This window comes from Glandiceps talaboti, chromosome 3 (genome assembly GCF_964340395.1).
Source record: "Glandiceps talaboti chromosome 3, keGlaTala1.1, whole genome shotgun sequence".
Lineage (NCBI taxonomy): Eukaryota > Metazoa > Hemichordata > Enteropneusta > Spengelidae > Glandiceps > Glandiceps talaboti.
Genome location: NC_135551.1, coordinates 15360364 through 15386002, shown reverse-complemented (window position 1 = coordinate 15386002; position 25639 = coordinate 15360364). Strand labels below are relative to the sequence as shown.

Here is a 25639-nt window from a genome sequence, read left to right as displayed (position 1 = left end):
TTTACCATTTAAGCCTTTAGGAAAAAGTAACAACTTTCCCAGGATTAATTACAATTTTGTCTGTATCCACCTTTCGGACATTTCTCGTGGTATTTTATGTTGGGGTACAGACGAGAAACATCTTTTCCTTACCGTGTTAACTTTGTGGGAAAATAGAAGATTCCTTGAAAACAAGACGATGAACTCCAAAATTTATTTCATTGTTTCAAAAGGACAAAGAGTAAACTTTCATATAGCAACGTTTGAAGAGAATTCAAGAACTGTGATTTCCGGGGAAAATGTTAGCCTTGAATAACAGTCGTAAACCATTGACTCAGGGTCTTTACTTTAAACTGACATTTGCATAACATGCAAGTCTGGTAAAATGGTTTCGTTATATTCATTTACAAGAATTGAGCACGCCCTCTTCTCAGGATAAGTTGTTTAGTCGTAGCATTACACGATGTGTTCTATGTTCTTTTGAACCAAAACTAATAAATGAAAGCAAGACATTTACAAAACATAATCTTATCAGTCAGGAGCGAAAATAACTTGTTTTACCAATTTGAGGCGATGAGAGATCAATGTCATGTAACTTACACCGTCCATACAATTCTTACAGGGCAGCGGTATATGGTAAAATGGACGTTATTGAAGTGTTACTTGAAAATGTAAGTCATCGATTCGATTAACTATCAAATTATGAAATCTAATAATTTAATTTGTAAGATTCTCTTTAGATATCTAATTATCAGTCTAGAAATATAAAAATTGATGTAGTGCAGCCGGTCAACCAACGTTTCAGTAGTTTAACTTGTAACTTTTCATTAATTCAGGATTTATTTAACTAATAGTACAATATGTAGTATTAATCACTGGGAAGATTTGACACTCTTATTTTTGCTAAATTTCAGTTTATTTTGAACTTCTAAAATACTGAACGCTGTTGAGATTCATTACCACAGTTTCTCCTTATAGACTTTTCAAATCATACCAATATACACACATGAATTGTTAAATATCATGTTTTACACAGGGAGGACAATTGGAAGCACGGGACGTAGAACGCTTCACGCCACTCCTAGCAGCGGCCTGGAAGGGGCAGACAGATGCTGCAAAATATCTCATTGACAAAGGGGCTAACATCAAAGCCAAAGACAAAGAATTGAAAAACTGCTTACACTGGGCAGCTGAAGGCAACCATACAGACTTTGCAGGAATGTTACTGGAGAATAGAGGTAACGTACTAATGAACGAGAAGGACAAGAACGAACAAACACCGACTCATGTAGCAGTTAAAGCAGGAAACATTAGGGTTAGTATAAAAACATATTTACATTTGATGTATCATTTTATGATGTCTTGTAACCAAGATAATTAACACAAATGAAATCGTGTGATACTACATTTTGAGATGTAAACCGCAATGCCACATACACACTCAGTCTGTCTGTCTGTCTGACAAACACACAACACACACATACACACACACATACATACATACACACACACACACACACACACACACACACACACACAATGTGCATAGTAACACAAGAACACATGCCCCAAACCAAAATCGGTCAGAATATACGATAATTGTACCCATCCTTATATGGTTTTGAGAAACTGAAATGTATCATGCACTGTATCGCAAATATGGACAAATCGTTTATTGTTAACATATTTTTCTCAACAGTTCTTACAACTTTTGATCAAGAACAATGCTAAAATTTGTAGAAAGGACCAGAATGAGCGGACACCATTGCATCTAGCTTCGAAGTGAGTAGAAATATGCATTGACATACATACACAGAAGGTAGATTAGTTTGACCTGGTATATGTATTATATAGTTATTGACTTGATATTGGATTATATGCGTGAGGGCAAGGATACAGTCAGGACAGCGCGTAGCAGAATACTGATGTATCGTTGCACCGAAGACATATAGCTCAATATCAATGCTATAATATTCGTATTATATGTACCCGTAGATATTATTTTCATACGAGAAATTTCATGTCAATTAAAAAAAATAGCAAAACTTGCCAAAACTTAATTCGATATGTATTGCTATAAAAACAACAACGGGTTACCATATTTAGATGATCCGTTACGTGGCTAACTTCATTTGCATAATAGTTATAGTTAATCAATAAATAAATAGAAAAGCAACAAATCAATAAATATACATACATATACACATACATATATACATACATACATACATACATACGTACATACATACATACATACATACATACATACATACGTAATTAAATAATACAATATATAGATATGAATATACATGAATAAGTAAATAAATAAATAAATAAATACATAAATCGTTAAAAGGTTAAATAGAGTAGATAAATGAATAAATGAGTCAATCATTAAATAAATGAAAATGACAGAATAAAGAACATAAAACATGCTACATAAAAGCGCTTCTCTCAAATAATCGAAAATCGCGTCAATTTTGTATTGTTCTCATCTACAGCTATACATAAAATATTCATTACGACTCACCTTGATTTCACTTCTAGGAAAGGGCGCCTAGATTGTGTTGAAGCACTTGCTGAAGCAAGTTCTACGAGAATCAATGAAGACGATGTCGATGGTAAAACACCATTGATATTGGGTAGTGAAGGTGGACACGTAAAAGTGGTCAAACATCTACTAAAAGTTGGCGCTGACATAGACAGTAGGTAGGTACATGCATGCATGTAGAATCAAGTTGCCTTAACTTTAAAAATGATTTAGCAAAATGATTTGATTTATGGCTTTAAAGAAGTAAGGCCTTGCTTTAACCAAGAAGCAATAAATCAGCAGGTACTAGCTGGTGAGCCAGAGCACCGACATGAAACTATGCAATTACATGCAATTTGTCAGTCCAACTATCAAACAAGCCAGCAATCAATCCCTTATATGACGAGATTATTAACTTTTGTTCAAACCAACTCCCATCCCGTATTTGATTAACAATAATTGCGGACAACGGGTTCATTTCCATAAAGGCTCACTTCGGATTATTATTACAATCTAAGTGCGAAAACCAATAGGTGACTGAAATTGGTGATCCCATGTAATCCCCGTTAGGATAACACTAGAAAAAATCACACTTGATAAACAACTAAGTGTTTATGATAATGTTGTTGTGTATCGGTCTACAGGGATAACAATCGAAGAACAGCTTTAGCTTTGGCTGCACTGAATGGTCATGTGGATGTTATAGAGGTCTTACTGAAGAACCACTCTGACATTGATGCTACAGACAAGAACAGGGTAAGATTATAGGTTAGACGAAGACCATCCATCCATCCAAAGCTGTGAAATTCAACTGATTATGGCACAATTGCCCTTAACGCGTTTTACTGAGATCGATCACCAAAGCTGGTATACTATTTACCGACGATGCAGCATATTCGAATCAATACTGTTAGGGTATCATATTTTATGGCACAATGCCAAAATGTATGCCATTAACTTAATTTGATTAGATCATTTTACAATTACTTGTAAGATTTCGGAAATAAAAGGTTTCATTTCCCCAATTCAAACTTCTTGAAAGGCCCGCTAAAAAGTGGAAGCTACATGTAGGTGAAGATTCGACCCATTGCTATATTCATTTTACTATTGAAACTATTGGATTGGTTGGTTTGTCTCTATACTGTACTTTCAGTATGGATCTTGATATGAAGGCATTTTGAATCGGCTCTACACATTCCGCACTAGTATATAAATTGTTCATTTCCATGAAAACCACATAACATTCGTGAAACTTAAGATTACAATTTACATGCTCAGTAGTACCACCAGAACCGTATAGTCTGACACGTCTGTCTTTTTCCGGGTCATCGCACTGTAGTGATATAGCTTTCTGAGGTTGTGCTCACTTCATGGTATCATGTTGGATCTCTCATAGAATACACCATTACACCTGAGTGCAGCGAACGGACACGAAGAGGCCACTTCGTTTCTCTTAAAACAAAGCGCCAACCCGTTACTGGAGAATCTCAAAGGCGAAAATTGTTTAGACATTGCAACCGAGAACCAGGAAGACGTTACTGCCACAGTGATCATTAACAACAAAAGGTTTGATAATATCGAATTTTGACTGCATTGTGCTCCTCAGCAGCGGAGTATTGAGACAATATATTGAAAAGTTTCCTTGTATGTCACTTATGATACGTCCAAATGAGCTTGATGAATGGCGTTTACTTTTCGACATTACAATGATTTTTAGTTCTTCGATGAACATTTGGTCGGAGCAATTTTGAGTCCATATAAATTCACTAACCAATACTATACAGATTGTGATATATAAAGCAATCTTTAAGTTTAATGTTTGATTTTCTCCATCCAGGTGGCAAGACATTATCTCCCATACCGATAAGGCAGGATATACAACATTCAATCGACTTATAGAAAAGTTGCCAAATGTTGCACACACAGTATTGGATAAATGTGTACGACACTCTCACAGCGACCGATCAGATCACAACCTCATGGTAATTGAACACTTTGAAATAAATTAAGTAAACTATATGCATGTATCGATACCAGAGTTCAAAGACTTCAGAGATAACAACGTGTTGATTTATTCGTTGTTTTCATTTGCAATAATGACGTGACTGAAGTGTTGCTGTCCCTGTTAATCCATACTGCAGTACTCATGTGACACAGAGTTTCAGCGAGACTGTGATGTAGTGTCGACCGACCAATCAAACAAACAAACAAACAAACAAACAAACAAACAACAAAATTAGAATGAATGTACACACAACTCATTATAACACATCGTATGACAATTCAGGATGATTACAGTAAATCACTAGGACAATATATTTCAGGCTTTATTCGAATATTCCAGGGTGTGATTCCAAAAGTCCATATTTCATTTATAAAAAATTGTCTTTTTTACGATTTTCACTCAGATCACCTACAACTTCAAACACGTTGATCCCGGACCCGATTCCGTCACAGCGAAGATAATTGGAAAACACTGGACTGCTTTGAAAGTATGTAGAGATCATTCAAATACACATTCACTATCGTAATGCTGTATGTTTCCTGAAAAATGCTACCGTGTTAATATGAATCTAACGAGCGCAATACAGATATAATGCTAAAAAGTTCATTCTAAGGGAGCCTTCAGTAATTGCAGGGGTGGAGGGGGGGGGATCAGGCCTAGGCTGTCTACACTGAGTATTTTGGCGGAGTGACACTTACAGTGTATTGATCTAGCTAGGGTAACTTACAATGTACTGAACTAGGGTTACATGTCAGGAGCAAAAAATCAATACTGTACATCACCTGAGGGCGTGCCGATTACACCTGAAACAAAAGAGTGACATCATCTAGGGAGCCTTCAGTAATTACAAGGGGAGGGCTGGAGGAAATCAGGCCCAGGCTATTGTGTAGAATGTGACTCTCCCCCCCCGATCCCATCGGGCTAACAAGTGACCCTCCTCCAATTTCCTTTCTCTAAAATATGACCCTTCCCCTATTCAAATATTTCAAAAACATTTGTTCAAGTGTGACTAAATGCATTGTTTTAATGGTGTTAACCCATCAGCACATTTCATATTAGTTTACATTATATGTATATTAATCAAGTTTGACTACATTCTATAATTGATTACAGACGATGATTGAGTGGAAAAGACAAGACTTGTTGATGCACGACATCTGTCAAACGTTACTCAGCTTAAAATGGTACAAATATCTTTTATTTTTTCATTTTTCAAAAAGAACGAATAACATAATAGTTAGGAAAGAATGAAACACTGAACAAAACTTGAACATTAGTGAAGTCTTCATATAGATGAACTCATGCATTTAATGATACTGTCGTCAAATGCATTATTTATTTTCACATTATATTAGGCAGACTAAAAAAATTGTTTCTGGTCAGTGCGCACATCACTTAAAATACTCTTGCGTCGGTCTTTTTTTCGTGTTAAATTTGCCCAGCCTATGCAGTCTGCAAATCTGGGGGGAAATACAAAAATAACCCTTCCTACTCCAGTGAAGACAACGGCAGAGCCAATCATGAACAAGCAAATGACACCTGCCCACCATGCACACTTGCTCTCAATAAATAAAATGAACAGTATTACTGCCATAAATAGTAGATTGAGTGACAAGTTTTTGACAAGATTTTTGAGAATAGAAAATTGAAAAAAAGATATTTTAAAAGATTCGCGTAGTCGCACCACTTTTTAAGACACAAAATGTTCAGGTTAGGGTTAATATATAGATAACTCTTCAAGTACCATATTGGGTTAGGGTGATGCCTACGAAACCCTCTTTTTTGCCTTTTACTATACGTACAGTGTACTCCAGACTGCTAACATTCATTCTGTAATGTCTAACTCAGTGTATACAAGCGAATCAAAGTTTGTGAGAATGACGTCGATTATGACCAGCAGAAATAGAATATTATAGTGACGCAGGGCTATAATCTACCAGCCAACCAGCTGAAAACCAATTTATAATGCTCCTGTATGTTCAACTCTTCCATGTTTTGTTACAATTTGAAACTGAGTACCTAACCTTTCAATTTTATCATTTAACATATTCATTTTGTTTACAATTAGGAAAAGATTTGGTCGACTTATGTTTAATGTAGATATTGTGGTCTACTTGGTCTACCTGATATCCATTACTGCTGTCTGTCTTGTGCCAGAACATCTTTTGAAGTCAACTCTGGATAACTATGGTTGTCCGACAGTAGATGGAACAAATACTAGTCTGTACTACTCAAGTGTATGTATTCTTCAAATATTTCTTGATATATTATAAGAACTTCACGTCGATTTCCATAAGGTATAATGTGATACGAATTTCATAGCAAGTCCTGTTTTCACCGAAAAGGGGAAGTACTGTGGCGACTAATTGTTTGCTGAATAATCTCAAAGTAATTAGGGATTCGCTCCCATTGTAAGCTTACATAAGTCAATTATCAAAAAGTCATAACTGTATATGTATGCGTGTATTTATTTTTGCTGTAGGATGGAAAACCTGTGTTGGACAGGAACTATCAATTGGACGCCTGGTTTGGCATAGAAATGTTCATTGTGGTTTACATAATAATCAATATACTGAGGGAGTTTGTTGAAGTACTTCAGTCGGTAAATATATTTATTTAAACATTAGGAATATCAGAGAAATTTGAATTTAAACTTTCAAAGCGTGGTATTATAATTTTATAACAGCACTCATAGAGCCTTTTCATACTTGATACTTATCTCGGACATTCCAAATGGAAAAAATAAAGGAATTTCTTTAATTGTAGAATTTACAAACACAAATTTGGTCAACCTCTCGAAACTTCTCTATAAGATGATTTATATTCATAGTGGTAGTGGTCGAAGGTCATGATCCTAACTGCATAATTATGGTTAGGATTTCTGAATATTTCTAACGTTTTAGCAAAAATACATTAAGTGCGATGCATAAATTGGTATCCATGTATTTTGATTCTTAACTTGATCACCACCACCACCACCACCACCAACACCGCCACCACCACCACCACCATCATCATCATCATCATCATCATCATCATCATCATCGTCACCACCACCACCACCACCACCACCACCACCACCACCACCACCACCACCACCAACAACAACAACAACACCGCCATCATCATCATCATCATCATCATCATCATCATCATCGTCACCACCACCACCACCAACAACAACAACAACAACAACAACAACAACAACAACAACAACACCACCACCACCACCACCACCATCATCATTGAATGTTTTTGTTTTGTAGGGGTATCGGTATTTAATGGAAATTTCCAATTGGGTAGACTGGGGCTTGTACATCAGCGCTCTCTATTTCATATTTCCACCAGGTCATAGACCTTGTGTTCCGCAGTGGGCGAGTGGTGCAGTGGCACTGTTCTTGTCATGGTTGAACTTTATACTTTACCTCAGAAGGTAATTTATCAATAATACTCTTTAATCATGTCTATATATATTTACCCGGTACTAACGGCTTGTAGTCGACTTTTGTGAAATTTGTTGGCCGCAAAGTATAATGACGCGTATGTACGTACAACTATTTGGCCTATGTCGAGCCTAATATACGGACGTGAATTACTGGGTGCACATTAACTCATTATTACTTTATCTTTCATGACTGACATTATTGTAGGTTTATTATCAACGTACATTTGTAGTTAATTCCTCGGATTCAGTTTGTTAATATTTGGATTAAAGTGGCCATATTATTATTATTATTATTAATAATAATGTTGGGTTCTTATGTAGTGTTTTCCCGTGCCATGCTAATGTGAAAAATCTAATGTGAAAAAATATATGCAAAGTCCATATTTGTAACTCAATAAATTGCACAAGACTTATGAATTTATAAAATGTTTGTTATTGTACGTACAATCACAAACTTATTTACTCAACATTTTTTTATAGCTTTTTGCAATGTATTGTTTTTCAAACACAGACTTGGGCTATGTTATTTTACATTCATTATTCAAGAAGGAAGCCATGATAAAATTGTTTTATGAATTCAAAATTCAAAATAAATATCCAATCCTCATCCATATGGCCTCTTTAAATGGTTTACAGACTATAAATATGTATGTACAGACTCGTTCATCCGTATCAAATGATAGATGACTAATCAAAAGCTTAATGTATATTCATTATATGAATAACCATGATAAAATATTTCTTCACCAACGATATTTCAGGATAAATATGTTTGGTCTGTACGTGGTCATGTTCTTCAAGGTGCTGAAGTCATTTTTAAAGGTAAGATGACGTACTTGATGTTGAAGTTGATAAATTCATTTAGACCTTTCTTAACTACGTCGAGAACTCACTACATCTATGTGGTTCAAGTGCCAACAATTGCGACAGAAAGTCTTCTAGCTCCATCCACCGCCAATTAAATACCATCTTTAACTGAGTGCCTTCTGTAAGGGCAACGTCATTTCGTTCCTACATACAATAATTGTTGAAATGCAAAATTCTTAGCCCTAGCTACCATACATAATTTAGTTTACCCCTTAATTCGCAAATAGTTATGCCAAACCATAAGAAATCTGAAGGATGTATGCTTAAGATATTGCCTAATTACCACAAAATATTCATAAATAATAATCTAGCTTTTATTCACATGCAATTTGTCATCATCAACGTATTAACCAAAGTATATGGAATTTGATGCTTGTATTTGAGGACGTGCACTTTGTTATGTTAGTATGTACTCAGATATATTAAATTTGAGGTTTGCATTCTTGACATTTAGCCTTATTATCGTTAATTATGCAAATGAGTCATTAAAACTAAAAGCTGCATTATCTAATTTTATATGACACATGTACTTTGTAGTCATCAATGTATGTATTAAATTATATTTGAATTGAAGCTTGCATTTATAAAATATACCTAATTAAAATTATGTAAATGATTCATAAATATTTTATTAAAACCAAATTACTTTTAGCAATTGCCCTAAAAAGTATGTGCACCACATTTCGTTTGAATTGAGCCAGCTATTTTTGAGAAAATTATGACAGAGAGACAGAGACACATACACACACATGCACACACACACGCACATACATACACACAGAGACTTTCCATCCTTAAATTATAACCTTCCTTACGAAAGGTAAAAATGATCAGCGTGTACTTAATTTTAGATATATTTTTGTTTGAATAAGTTTATCAACTATGTTATGTATGTATTACACACGTAAATTTTGTAGTTATGCCTACAATTTACATGTAATAGTGTCCTCGGACAATTTACATGTAATAGTGTCTTCGGTCAATTCACATGTAATAGTGTCCTCGGTCAATGCTTAACAGACTCACAAATGTACTTTTAACACAATTTTCTAACATTTCAGGTCGGGACTATGTACATGTTCCTCGCAATAGCCTTTGCGTTTGCTTTCTATATTCTTTTGGAACAGGTGGTAAGTAGTTCAAATGGTCATTACACACTGTAAAACCGTGGCAGGATTTTGAATCTGTAGAACCAATCGTTATAACAAGTTATCATTGTATGCTATTTACTACAAACGGGTGACCCTCAACGAATGACAACTGGAACGACAGAAAAAGAATGACAGAATGTACTGTTTGAAAACAGTGGCATGACACCCTCCGTTCTGTTTTATAAAAAAGTTGAATGACAGCCGCCACTCTATGAATGACAGCAATTCCCGAGCTTTGAAAAACGAATAACAACATGGCTATAACAGTGGAATGACAACCTTCACAGTTTTTATACAGTAAATGTTGTCATTCGTTTTCTGTCATGACATTTGTCATTCGCTTTAGGGTCACCCACTATATACTACATCATGTATACGATCAAATATGTGAAATGTTTGATGATATCCACTATGTATTTTGATATATTGAGAATTGACAATCGTTTGGCTTGGTGATGGTATTGGTGGTGATAGTGGTGGTGGTGGTGGTGGTGGTGGTGTGGTGTGTGTCACTGTAGTGTAGCTATGTGTTTGTGTTTGTCTGAATGGGAGCTCTAGCTACACGGTGCGCATTTAGCCTGAGTCGGTAAAAACTGTGGTGAAATAGAGGTAATTATATAATAATAAGTGTTACAAGTAAGAATGATAAACATTTTAATAGGGACGTTTAGGCGTGGACACTGGACAGGGTTGGATTGTTTTTTCTGTGAGTGCAGTCGTAAATGAGAATGCTTTTATCTTGTGGTGAATTAATTATGTATGTTATTACTTGTATACATTTTCTGCATATATATCTAAGAAACATACTAATAATCAGACTGTTTTCTAATACAGGAATATTTCCAATCATTTGGTGACTCCCTAGTACAAGTCATTGTTATGTCTATCGGAGAACTTGACTACACAGCCGTCTTTTACGCTGTCAATAGAAACTTTGATGTATATTTAGCAAGTATTGTTTTCATCATATTCATAGTACTGATGCCTATATTGACCATGAATCTCATGGTAAGTTTATTGAATTTCCTTGTCCAAAATATTTCAGATTTTCCTTAACCAAAAGATTGTATCATACTATGAAAGATCACAGTTAAAGGAAAAGTCGATCAATGATGTCGATCCTTTCAGGTTTATTGAATGGGGTTGGGGTGAGGAGGGACTAACTGATTAGTCCTCTGGATGTTTCATATGTCCTTCTATGACAGATACATAACTGTGAATAATATACATCATCAGGATGAATCGACACTGTCACGTGATAGGTTATCAGTCAGAACTTAATATTATTCTTAGAGCTAGAGGTAGTGCTGAACCTTGGAGTGAAAAAATTGTGAATTCTTTTGAAACATTCAACTATTCCTACCAGTAGTAATGTCATGTTATGAACTAATGACACATTCAACTATTCTACTAGTAATAATGTCACTAGTATATGAACCAATGAACCATTCAACTATTATACTAGTAATTACGTCATAATGAACCAATGAAATATGATGTACTCTTTAAAACAAATTCAAACTGTGTGTGGAAAGAGTTACAAGAATGGGTCGACGTTTTAAACAGTGAAACACTAGTACTGAACATTTCACTTCCTGGCTGCATACTTTCTTTTAGTGACAGATATTGTGACTCCCCTTTTTTGAAATATGATCTCTTACAAGGTGACGTAATGTTTACATGAGTGTTTAATTGACTTTGAGTGAATATTAACAAATTGATTTAATCACATTAAATTCAGCCATTTCTGGTTTTTTTCTTCATTTACTAGCTTGGTATTGCCGTTGGAGATATCGATGCGGTACAAAAGACTGCAACAATTGAAAAATTAGAAATGGAAGTGAGTGTACGGATCCACAAACATCTCCATATATAGTCTTAATCTTAATCTTTATTTGTTATATAGCGGAGTACTTTACAAATAATCACAATGTACTGTCCAACTGACAGGAAAAATAAACAAACATAAAAGACAACAAAAATACACTATTTGAAAAACTATTAAAAAGTCCCAATATTAGGAAAATACTAATACTAAAGGTAGTAATGTAATGCGAGATTACCCACTTCTCAACCATATAGAATAGAAGCCATTTAACCCATAAAAGAACACCGTCTGACTCGACCAACATCGTATTGACATCATTGCTGCATTTTGTGTTCTGGCTCGACAGATTGTTACATTTTGATCCTTATAGGATGGGGGCAGATCACTCAAGTCCCTCGCCAAGTGGTGAAATGTAGAAATTGATTTTTTTTAGGAGTCAGACGACGCCCTGTTTCAAATTCATTGACTTATATTGTTATAATTGGTTTTGAATGGTAGGTATTTCTATATCATGTACAGACAGGCCAAGAGAAAATACAATTATCATAGACTAAGTGGTAAATATCTATGGCGATCGAGAAGTCAGAAGTAGTGAACATGAAGGTCTGTGCAAACCCCCCCCCCCCCGTTTACTTTATGCTTCACTTGCCCCCCTCCCTCCTCAATATCACTACGACATAATCTTTCATGTCCTCATTTTCAGATTAATTTACTCGATCACATGGAGAGGAGTTTGCCTAAATTTATTCAGCGTAAACTATATACACCTAAAATGATAGTCGAACCATACCATGATGCTGGTTGCTGCACAAAGGTAGTGTATTGTCATAGTATATATGCCGGCCACTTTACTTTCTTAGTGAGTGACAATGTTTAGTAGTGATGTGTTAGTCATAGAAGTTAAAGAGGCGGAGGTTATAATTCAGTATACATATTTGGGATGGGAGAATAACACTGATATGATATTACGTAAAGGTCAACAGCGCATATTTTTCTGAAATGAAAGTTGAAAAATCGAAGTTGATAAAAAGATGTTAATTCCCTTTCATGAGAGTATTTTAAGTTTTTCCATAATTTGCCGGTTTGGTAATGTGAATTTACAAAGCAAAACAAGCTTTGTAGAATTGTATAGCAAAGTCATTGGTGTACAACTGACTAGCCTTGCCAATTGCAAGTTATGCGAAAAACAAGTTTTGGAGAAATATTAAGACTATACTAAGCAATAATCAGCACCCTTCACCGGCAATTTGAAGTTTTACCATCCTGGCCCGTTGGCGCTAGCGCTACAGAGTTCCACAGACAAAAACTAACAGCTAAATATGCATTCATTCCTACAGCAATTTCCTTACTGTACCGTGTCGGGAATGATTAGTAACTTATTATTTGTCTCGTGCTTTTTGAACTGTATTTAGTGTACGCATTTTAATGTATATTGTGACCCTGGTTGAATTTTATATTCATGTATGGTATTCTTCTCGAATATGGGGACTAAAGATATACTGTATCGTATACTGTATTGCATTACAGATGGAGGCATTGATCGGGGGTTCTATAAATCTGACAGATGAAAGTTGTTCATGATGGGCTATATAATATCACAGATGGAAGGCATTGATGGGGGGGGGGGGGGCTCTAAAAATCTTAAAGATGAAAGGGCTTTATAAATCTTACAACATGAAAAGTATTGATTGGTAGCTCTATAAATCTTACAGATGAAAGATCAGTTGTCAAACAAAAGGAGAATGGCGGAGGAAATTGAGCGGCAAGAAAAAGTAGTGAACGATACTGAAAGTTTGTTGGATAGCATAGAAGAATTCAAATCTCGGTCAGTATTTGATAGTTAAGTCATTCTTTTGTGCAGGATCAACTTTACTACTGCTCAACAAGACAACAATTTTGACACCAGAGAGAGCCTTTAAATATTCACGTGGATATATTTCACTTTGAATTTTTTGTTTTTGTTTTTCTTGTCTACACTCCCTTCACTATCTTAAGAGTAAAATGTGACACTTGGACTGGTTATAAGGTGAAAAGGTAAAACAACACAATAATCACACAACAAAGTGGTCATTATAAATATCACAAGATTACCAGGAAGAAAAGCCAATCCGAATAATATTATTATTGATCCATAAGCTTACTTGTTGTAAAAAAAAGAAGTCAGATGAGAGGTGAAAAATGGCGTAACCAACAAGCTGACGTACTACGACTATAAGCTTACTGTTGAAAGAAAAGTGAAACAAATATAGAAGAGTTCTTTACTAATTCTCTCTCTCTCTCTCTCTCTCTCTCTCTCTCTCTCTCTCTCTCTCTCTCTCTCTCTCTCTCTCTCTCTCTCTCTCTCTCTCTCTCTCTCTCTCTCTCTCTCTCCCTCCCCCCTCATCTCTCTCCCTCCCTCATATATATATATATATATATATATATATATATATATATATATATATATATATATATATATATATATATATATATATATATATATATATATATCTCTCTCTCTCTCTCTCTCTCTTATATATTTTAGGGTCTACAAACGGCAAAGATTGATGACTCAGATGCTAGAACTACATAGCGGTCTGCTACAAAAGATGGCCGAAACAATGGAGATCAAGTTTGACGAATCGGAGTTTAGGAATGTTAAAGATTTAGCTAATTGATTACATGTGAAAAGAATATTGTTTGTGATAAGACTGTTGTATTAATGGAAGTTCACTTGACTGCCAGATAAAACTCAATGCACTTTTAGATTTACACCAAATCATCGAACATATTGGGCCATACTTGAACGTAGTCTGGAAGATACAAACATTCATGCTACACGATCAGTCAGCAGTCGCGTCTATTCTGTGGGACTGTGCCTGCTAGATCAAAAGTTTTAGCCCACGCCTTGAACTTGTGATTAGAAGTTCAAGCAGACATCACTATGTAGATTCAAAAATCAAATAGAATAGTTTCTGGTTGTGATTCATGTTGATACTTGTGAACTGTTTGTACTTGATGAAATACTGACCATGATGCCAGCCTTTCAATTATGATTTATGAGACCTAATTTTTATTACGTCAACAGTAAAACGTAAGTTTACTCCAGCCGGAAACTTATGTTGGCTATTGACATAAAATTAGGTATTTAGTCTTATAAATCAGCATTGCAAGGCTGGCATCATGGTCAGTTTAACACCTTTTATAGCATAACGTTAACGATATTTGATTGGCTGCACCCTAATCTGGTTGGAATGTGGAGGATATTGGGTAGATTAGAACACTTGTGGTTAAGAAGCCTGATAAGATTGAACAACGTGACATATCGTTCCACTGAGTCTAACCTCAACACATTCGACATTTGATTACATAATTTGGCCAGTGTCATCTTGGAGGTGACATGGTGGGCTTTATAACTATAATGAAATAAAGTATATTTAATTTGTAGCATATTACAATGTAAGTCAAAGCATAATAGTAAATAAACTCTTACTGTCTTATACAAGGAATTTTTCTAGCCAAGTTGATTTCGTATCTGTTTTTGTGTCAGAGTTAATCGAAATCAGAGTTGTCCCTATATTGTACATCTGATCAATCAGATCGATTAATTTCAGCTAAAAGTTGGGGTATGCCCACATGAAAAAAAGGCTGTCCTCTTGGCACTGAGAGTTGTCTTCAACTTCTCATCATACTCTTCACGTAAAGTTTCCTCAGAACAAGACATGCGTGACATTATTAAGAAGCAAGGTGAGCAGATTGTTGTACAAAAAAAACAGTCTGAAACTAAAATCAGTAACTCGTATAGTACACGAGAGAGAGAGAGAGAGAGAGAGAGAGAGAGAGAGAGAGAGAGAGAGAGAGAGAGAGAGAGAGAGAGAGAGAGAGAGAGAGAGAGAGAGAGAGAGAGAGAGAGAGAGAGAGAGAGAGAGAGAGAGGATGTAATCGTAATTCCGCAAGATTTTATGAAATTCCTCAGATGCTGGAAGCCAGGATCATAATTGCTAGTCGTTCAAGTTTCTTTTTCAACGACGTAAAGTTGTTATATTGGTATAGAGAAAACTGTAAAAGGACGATACAAAATGGTCAATTGCAATATCTTACCATGTGGGCCGGACAAAAACTCGTGGGAGCTACGCTAGAATCTGAACAAGGCCGCATAGTGCACCAGTTTGAATTATAGGATCAAATGGCAAACAAAATTGTTCGTAATAATTTTATAGATACAAGAATTGCACCCATGTAGTCGCATGAGAAAGGACTATTATCACTTGAGCTGTGTGCATAATATCTAGTGGTGTTGATTCAAATGGGTATATTCAATTGCAAAGAGATAATAGCCAACCTACTTATGGTCGATCAGGTTACTAGTACTTGTAATGAAAACTTAGTTGAAGTATTGAATGTTAATGTTCGTACTAGTCGTGAACAAGTCGTTAACATACTGAAGATGTCAAATTTTATACATTGTGTTAAACAGCTAAGATGCCTGTAATGTTTAAATATGATGTGGGGTTTCCTCCGACTGACCTTTCTTGATGACTATAACAGCTAGCTGGCTAGTTAATGTAGCTAAAGGATAGGCATTAATAGATGTAAGAGAATACATTTAGGACAGTGTACTCAATATTTGATACTATAGGGTGAATCACAAGTAATTGGACTTAGATAATACTTGAATATAATTGACTGGTTAATTTTGACTTCACTAAACACAGACGACATCATTGACATAAATAGTTTATCACACAATTTTATGCTACACATTTTTTTTTCATAATACTGATTTCGTCTGCAGTTAAAGATTGATTTGGATTATGATCACGGATATGGCATGCTGACATTGTTCTCAGACAATTTTCAATGTTCGCGTCCTGAAATATTTAAGAGTTAATGTTTTATTCATAGCACGGCTGTTTGTAATGTAATCATTCGGTTTTGTAGGAAACAAATACCTTGATTGCTTTAAGATAGGAATACTTATCTTATCATCTAGTTGTGAACACGATGATTCGGATATATCTTGGTCAACATTATAAAATTCGTCTATTTACATTTCATTAATTCAACTTTTAAGTGCTTCAGATATGAAATTCCTAGCAAATTTTGTCAAAATAAATCCCTGAGAATTCTATTGATGAATTTACTTATAGGTAGTTATTGAAAATATTGGGACCCGAACAGTATCTTAAGTATGGTCAATCAGTATGTCTGTTTGAATGATCATTACAAAAGACTGGCCAGTCGAACGTATGTTTGTGATGTGATTGAGAAGTACATAATTCAATTAGCGAACTCGGGATATATATTTTTTTACGATTCAATTTTCTATTTATCTTTGATGTCATTTGTTCATTGAAGTACATGTTCACGAAATGGGTATATCTGATTCTGAAGTTGTGATTTTAGCAATCTTAGTTTTCAAGGGTAGTATGACTTTTATATTCCTAACACTAAATATGAAACAAGTAATAATTCCTTCTTATTTTCGTGCTCTTTTATGATAACTTGATTGAGATTTTTACTTTTCAGTTAATGGCGACTATTGCCAATATTTCAAATCTTACTTTCTTCATCTAGAATACGTTCTACTTATATATATATTATTGTTTTCATCTAAAATATTTGAATTTTAATGTCAGACGTGGAAATCTGACATAGGTTGGCGGTGATAGTGTCACAGATGACATATTCATAATTTCAGTAAATTCAATATTTTAACTACATCGCATGTCCCACTTCGACTGAAAGGTCAACAGACTCACTCAAGGATACCGAATTCAGACCACAATATTCCAAGCATTGTCGAGTACTGTGAGACGACGAGGGCGATGGTCTTAAACCAACTCTTTTCGCAATGTATATTAATGACTTAGCAACACAATTAAAGCAATCTGGTGTGGGCATAGAGAATGGTGACGATGCAATCACCCTAATATTGTATAAATTTACAACGTTTGCCCGATCGAGTTCACTTATAAATACTGTGTGGAGACTTCTGTTAAGCCAGGATAAAACTTCAATCGTTCATTTTAGGAGAAACGGTACACCAACTATGCAATTCAGTTTAATTGTGGTCATATGCGCGTCGGCATAATGACTAAATATAAATATATAAGAATGTATTTTAGTGAACATCTAGATCCAAATGTTACCGTAAACGTCAGTATCAATGCTATTCTAGAACAAGCGAAACAGAAATTGAAATATAATCAAACGAACTGGTAAATTGGAGAAGTAATTTTTTAAGCAAAACCAAAACTTAGGATATACTGTACGTTTAAACACAACTATATTACTAAACCTTATTTATAGTTCAATATTCCACATAAGTACCGGTCAGTGATTGCGAGGCTGCGTAACGGGACATTACCTTTGAGAATCGAAACTGGTCGTTATTTTAACATACAGGTGGAAGAAAGAAAATGTAATTTATGTACTGATAATGTTGTTGAAGATTGTCGTTGATTGTAGATTGTATAATGATATTCGGTCAGGGTTTATGAAGACAACTACTGGTACACAACCAAGTGAGAAACTTGCTCAACGTTTCTCTAAACATCATATTAAAACATCTGAATGTTTACACGAAATGTTTATAAGAAGTAGGAAAGCAATTTCAGTTACTTAATCTTCCCCTATTAGGAAAAGTGATTGATGGTTATATACTAACTTAGGAGAAAAGCGATACTTATGATAGGGAGGCCAGAGGCCTAGCGGGTGAAATTGCAGAAAATGCATTTTTTGATATGTGTTATCCCAATAAAGGTAAACTACCTTCACACATAATATGCCTTTTCTCTTTCTATTATTACTTTTTAATTATTAATTTTTGGAAACAGCCATTTTTGAAAAGTTTCAGTTTTGATGGCAACATGAATTCAAAAATATTTTCCTTAAACTCTAACATTATGTTTTATTTAACAGCAAAGTTGTAAGTAAGTCAATATCTGTTTCAGATTAGACAACAAACTGTCATTTTTAACATAAAAACTAAATTTGACAGTTTCACAACCAAGGAAATTAGCCGGTGTATAAAACAGATACAATCCGACCAATATGCGCCTCGCTACCGCTCGACGCATATTGGTCGGATTGTATCTGTTCTATCAAATGTTACCACATGATGTATATATATAGCATTTTGAACGCTGCTTCTCCCATTAAAACCAAGTGTAGACAACATTGTCATCGGTCTCGGTACACAAAGCAACCGAATGTGTTTCTTTCCATTGCGAGACGTTTCCTCTCCTCGTACCAGTAAACCTTCAAAATGAGATGGGTAAATGCGATCATTTATGTCGTCGTATTGGCGTTGATGAGCAGTTCCATCAGTTATGGGTTTGAAGTCAATGGATTAGAGTTAAAACTTCAACCGGACAGACCAGGGTATCATGAACCCCCGCCTGAGACAGAGCAAAGATCAAAAACTGTACGGCTGGGTGGAAGAAACTTGATGGCGGCTAATCAGCAAGACTCGACAAGCACTGTGCCAGCTCGCACATACACCGCAAGTATGAGTACATTGCCTGCCATTGTGACTGTCACTGTCGATAACAATGAAAGCGTGACTAGTACTGTCAAAGAAGAGAGGCCAACTGAAAAAGGCCATGTTACTACTCCACCAGATGTTTCTGCAAATGGACAGGAGACGACCAATTCTCCATTTAAAACGACCAGGAAACGGTCTGAACAAGGCGATATGGCAGAAAGTTCCCGAGGTACAGTTATTTCCATTCGGCACAACGATCCCTATTTATATTTGCCAGCCTTAACATCTAGCAAATCTACTGATGATAATAATTCTGCTGCAGATAGCATAACTACAACTATCAGAACTGAAGTAGCGGTGATCGATTATACACCCGAAACTACAAGCAAAGGGGAAGAAAGAAATGCTGATGAAGATGTTTCATTGAATGAAACATACGCTGATCGTGAGCACAGTGATACTAGTGAAGTCGCCTCGACACGGGAAGCGGTGACAAAGAATCTCCTTCAGCCGACAGGCAAAGAGGAAAACATAATGAATGAACGGTTGAACTATTCTAATAGCGTTACGGTTTCCACTTATGATTGTTCGAAGGCAAAAGAAATTATCAGTGACCTGCTGCCTACAGTGGGTTTCGGGCATGCGCAGGGGATTGAACCTAGCCAAACTCAAAATCGAAGTTCTAATGATGTATCAGTTGTTGAAAGTGAATTTTATGACTCTTTTTCGACGGATGATAGGAGTGAACAACCTGAAGGTTCTTTCGACATATCTTCTGGTGACTACCCAGAGAGCACTTACGAATTTTCTGGTGACTACCCAGAGAGCACTTACGAATTTTCTGGTGACTACCCAGAGAGCACTAACGATATTCTCGAAACTATCGAATCTAGTACAATCTTGCTTGACAAAGGTAGTTACCTTGCCCGTCTATGTGATAGCTCCGATTTACAATTTTACTCGTGTCTGTATCATGACAGACTCCGCTGCGGAGAGGCTATGGATCCGGAGCTGGTTGGTGACGGTGAACAGTTGGCACCACATTGTAGTTGCGACGAACTCTGTGAGGTATTTGGAGACTGTTGCTATGACTACAAACAACTTTGCGCAGATGTTGCAGATGAAGTAAATGATGGGCAAAATGAGTCAAACGCTAGTACTGACAATCACGAAAGCTCAATAAGTCCCGAGAGAGAAACGAGAAGTTGGGGAAATGGTTTTAGCACGTTATCGACTGACAACACAGTGACTGAAAGTGTATTCGAATTCGATGATAATATGACTGTCTCAGACATAGATTATACTAAGATGGACTCGCCGGCACCAGACAAGTCACTGAGAAAATTGTACTCCAAACACTTTCGGTGCATCGACATGGGTGAAGAGAACATATTCATGATTGGGATATGTCCGATGAACTGGACACATTCTTTTGTCAGAAAGAAATGTGAAAGACATTCTAAAGGTACGGAAGTCACGTCACATTTACATATTTCATTCACTCCACATTTACATATTTGCAATGATTATCATACCACAGCACAACAAATCACCACAACATGTAACAGATACAATCCAACCAATATGCGTCGAGCGGTAGCGAGGCGCATATTGGTCGGATTGTATCTGTTTTGTACACCGGCTAATTTCCTTGGTTGTGTATTGAGTTCAAATTCCAATATACTCCGGAGATAACTCATACACTGCTATCATACCACCGCAACAACAATAATAATAATAACAGTGTCTGCGTCATCGTGCATGTCTGCATATCTTCCGGGCTATTTATACACTATAGCTAATACACATACACCCCCTAACAAAATTAGACACTCACTTCACACTTCAAGTTCTCAAATACAGTGTCTGCTGTACTGTACATTTTCTCAGAGGATATTTTTACATTGGAGTTAGAAGACATACATCAATGAAGTTGGATACTCTCTGTACTCTCCATGTTCTTAAATGTAAACTGAGGGAAACGTCGCTTTCGACAAGACATGCTTAGCTACTGAAAGGTTCACACACACTAACCAAGCTATTGACGTTTATTTGGTTGGGTTTTCGCCATCATCAATCATTCATTTTGACAGCTCTTTCTGGTGGATAACAAACTCGATACTTTTAATTACAAACATCTTCCTGTTGGAGTCTGTCTAATATACTCCGGGTATGGACTTTTCATTACCCGGATGGTATTTCTCATATTCTCAGCTCCCTGGATTTTGAAGCGAGAAGTTTGCGGTCACCTGATTGGCTGATCGCCCGATTAATCACTGTCGCTTGACAAGTAACGCCCACGCCGGTGTACAAATCAACGTTACTCCTCCTATCGTCGCCGCCATTGCACAAAATACTACCACCACCACTATCTAGGTCACCACCATCACTGCTAAGGGAGCAAATAGAATACACAGCAGAGGGCCTGGAGTAGAAATATTGGTCAAAAACAATTTCGCAGCCCCCCCCCCCTTCGCACGCTCGACAAAAATCGTGACCCACCGAAATAAACCCAAGAATGTTCGTAGCACCCCCACAAACTCAAATGCTACACACATTTTTACCTCCCGTAAGGGTACGGGAGGTATTAAAAGGGGGATGTCTGTCTGTGTGTCTGTCATGCGTCCGTCTGTATGTATGCATGTATGTATGTATGTATGTATGTATGTATGTATGTATGTATGTGTGCGTGTGTGTGTGTGTGTGTGTGTGCGTGTGTGTGTGTAGATGGGGTGGGAGGCCAGCCCATCCTCTCACCTCTTAGCTGCAGCTCAACTCAAATACCTTATGAAAACACTTACGAGAATAGCCCAGGACGCGCGAACTCCACAGTTTATTGATGTTGAAAGAACTCTACGTGTATTATCATAGTCATCGAAGCTAGATTCCTTGCTTCGTTAAGTTTTACTGCAGGAGTTTACCATCTGGATGTAATAGTGAAAGTGGCAGCATAGTTTTTAAACTTCAATGACTAAATATAATTATTGCATTTACACATGAAATCATTCATCAAATGTGTGTCTGACTATAATCCAACTGGTCTTAGAATGTCAAAATGATTTGTTTCCTCGCTGTTCTTGAGTTAATTTGTTTACAGCGGCAGCCATGGGCAATAAACTGATAATCGTCTCAATACATCCACTTAATAGCGTTTCAACATCTCCACTCGAGTCACTGCTACAATTAACGTTCTTTGCATGCGGCTGTGTGTGTAACACGGTGTATAAATGACCGGAAAACGGAAAAGGAACATTTTAGTATCTCTCGGCGAAGATGTTACATTGCCGCACCTTTCAAAACAAACGATTTTGAGGAAAGAGGTAAACGAACCCGTGTTGACATAACAATTGATGCGGGAATACAATAAATTAGGAAACAATGGAGTGCCCGGATTTGATGACGAACAATAAGAAGCGAACGGAGACTAATAGTGGGTGCACGTGGAATCTGAATCAAATTGGAGAAAAGTGGAAATCTCCGCCGCGGGGTCATAAGCATTCTGACAAATAATTTAACCTACATATATTGACATAGTCAATGTGACCGTTTGAGGTTTCCGCTAACAGGTAAGATTAACAAAAAAAAACGCGAACAAATCTCTTGAAAAATTGTAAATAAGTATTAGTACATGTGTTGTATGAACACAGTCGATGAGACTGTTTGAAGTTTCCGCAACTAGCACAGGTGCCGAAAACCACGAACAAATAAAACATCCGAGTCGGAACTTGAAAATGACTTGCATGTTAAACCACCTCTGACCACCAAAGTGATAGTCTGTGGTAAAACACTATTCGAGATAAATAAATAGGAAAACAAACAATGGTATATAATAATAACAACAACAATAAAACCACATGCCAACTCAACATACACCATTGAAGCTGTTTACTAGTAATAGGAAAGACACAATACGCAGGAAACGACGACAATTAGTGATGAAGTGTGAAACGACCGCAAGCATAATAGTCGGGTGTTATATCCTGTATAACGCATATACGCACAAAAACAACCAGTTGGTAAAAAAGGAGGAGAAACTACTTACATACAATGATAGAAAGAATAACAATAACAATAAAACATGGAGACCCAACACATATCATTGAAGGTACTAAAGCAAGACACAAAAAGCAGGAAACGACATAGGTGAATGATTGTATACATACTACATACATACATACATACATACATACATACACACACATACATACATACATACATACATACATACACACACGTACACACACATACATACATACATCCATCCATGCATGCGCGCACGCGCACACACACAGACATACGTACGTACGTACGTTCATACATACATACATACATACATGTACATACATACATACATACAGAACCCTACCCGCAACAATTTCTATTTACACATTTCCATGGAATATATCGTATTTCTTTCCTCCAGTCACGTGAACCGAGCAATCCAACACAGTAGAGGTCATCCGTGAACGAGCGAGGTCATCGAATTCTTGTCTCCCAGTGATAGCAGCACGACACAAACAAAGTTAACAACATTTCAAATTTACCATTTTAGATAAAGAAAGAATTTTGAGACTATGTGCAAACACTTGAATATCAAGTGAGTTCGTCACACTCACCGGAATGGAGGTCTTGGTATGTATTTATATTAATTACCAAAGAAAACAAAAGAACTTTACCTTTAAACCACACCCAAATATACATTCAAAACTGTAAATATTTGGGATATGATTGTCACTGTCATTAATGGTAGACTACACTACAGTCCGTTTCAAGTTACAGTTGACTGGTTCTATTTGAAATAAACAATAAGAAACTGTGCATGCACTTTAATGTAGCAAATTTGAATGAATATAGTTTCTTGCTACACTTTGTCTAATGCAGGCGTCAAAACATTTGCGTCCATGTGTCTGCGTCTAGTTGGAGTGCGTTTAAATGGTTTATTTCATAATAGCAAAATTGTAGCAAGACATTTGAGTGCAATCTTGCTACCCTAGTGCTGTTCCTTGTGCGTTTCTGCGAGGTGCAATATTGTATCATGGCAAACAGAGCCAGTGAACGCTAACTTGAAACGGGCTGTAGTGATATAGTTTCCCATACGTTTTTGAAACTCTGCTATAAATACACCAGCGTATCAGCCATTTCAGCTTGTGAAACATTTGGTTAAAGACAATTAAAATTCCGGAATTTCATTCAGTCCATAGTCAGGTTTACTACAGCAAAAAGGAATTAAAATATAGACAAGCGACCTATCGGTCAGAATAGCTCCGCTGTTTTTTTTTAAATTTTTTTTTTTACTTTGGTGACATGTAGAAGTGGTTCAGTTCTTCACTATGCAGTTTTGTTTTAGCGATGTAATAAAGTGGTTACTAGTTTCATATGATGTCTCACTATAAAACACATTTTACACAGAAGTTGGTAATGTATTGTACTTTTATACCATAGTCACCATTTTATAACAAAAATCTACTGTTATGAAAAATTGCACAAAATCTCTGAAAAAAATGACTGGGAAATGCACACAAGAAAAAGAAGAAAAAAAGAAGATTTTGAGGTTTGCTGTAAATAATTCCAGTGTCTTACAGCTTTAACCCTGGAAAATGTTAATGATGAATGAAATAAACTAGGGATCTAAAATAATTTTGAGGCAATTTCAATTTCAATTTTCTAACAAATTTACCAAGTCAACAACATTCAACTTGTACTAGTTGTAGTAGATATATATAGGGAAGAAATGTATTAATCGCCATCTTAGTTTCCGTACGGCGACAATCCCAAGTACCCGGAAGAGAGTCATTCTTAGCCATACGTAGTCCTGCTTACATGACGGTGCACGAGTCTGTATTACTGACTTGACTCTAAACACGGAGGTAGGAGGGACAATTGTCAGAATCGAATCCCGGATTACTCCGCATGCAAGCAGGACTAAGCCATACGTGACAGTGGTAACACTCGTTCATGTTCGATTACCTTTCATAAAGAAAACACAACGAAATGGTTGACGTGATCTTTTTTTAAATTTCTTTTCATCACAAAAACAAAATCTGTGTGATCAAAAGTGTTGTAAACTAAACCAGAAAGAATTATCGGACTGGCTAAACTTCCCGCTGAACTGGAGTAAGGTCCAAGCCTCGATAGTACGTGAGCAAATCGTCTCAAACTAGCGATACAACTTTCAAAATATAACTTGACATGTCTTCATTTGTTAGAGTTATACAATTCAAGACGGGTTTTCACTCGAAAATAACAATTCTGTGAATAATGACATTCTGAACGCAGCGATTTCTCGGACGATGTTAACACTGTAACGTATGGCTGGCAACGACTTGCTTCCGGGTTAGTCCCTCGTGCATCCGGGTACTTGAGATT

The 25639-nt window shown here is 36.3% G+C and overlaps 1 protein-coding gene across 1 annotated transcript in view; it reads left to right on the top strand.

Moving 5' to 3' along the window:
• LOC144433112 (transient receptor potential cation channel subfamily A member 1-like) overlaps positions 1-15286 on the top strand; it is a 21209-nt gene extending 5923 nt beyond the window's left edge. The window contains exons 8-26 of the mRNA XM_078121422.1: positions 602-650; positions 1016-1294; positions 1679-1761; positions 2527-2688; positions 3154-3265; positions 3906-4075; positions 4347-4491; positions 4918-5001; positions 5628-5698; positions 6583-6751; positions 6997-7116; positions 7781-7947; positions 8721-8781; positions 9888-9956; positions 10812-10985; positions 11749-11817; positions 12509-12619; positions 13518-13630; positions 14330-15286. Coding sequence (XP_077977548.1) covers positions 602-650; positions 1016-1294; positions 1679-1761; positions 2527-2688; positions 3154-3265; positions 3906-4075; positions 4347-4491; positions 4918-5001; positions 5628-5698; positions 6583-6751; positions 6997-7116; positions 7781-7947; positions 8721-8781; positions 9888-9956; positions 10812-10985; positions 11749-11817; positions 12509-12619; positions 13518-13630; positions 14330-14462 — 2341 coding nt within the window. The 3' untranslated portion in view covers positions 14463-15286. The remainder of the gene's footprint in view (positions 1-601; positions 651-1015; positions 1295-1678; positions 1762-2526; positions 2689-3153; positions 3266-3905; positions 4076-4346; positions 4492-4917; positions 5002-5627; positions 5699-6582; positions 6752-6996; positions 7117-7780; positions 7948-8720; positions 8782-9887; positions 9957-10811; positions 10986-11748; positions 11818-12508; positions 12620-13517; positions 13631-14329) is intronic.
• The last annotated feature ends 10353 nt before the right edge of the window (positions 15287-25639 follow it).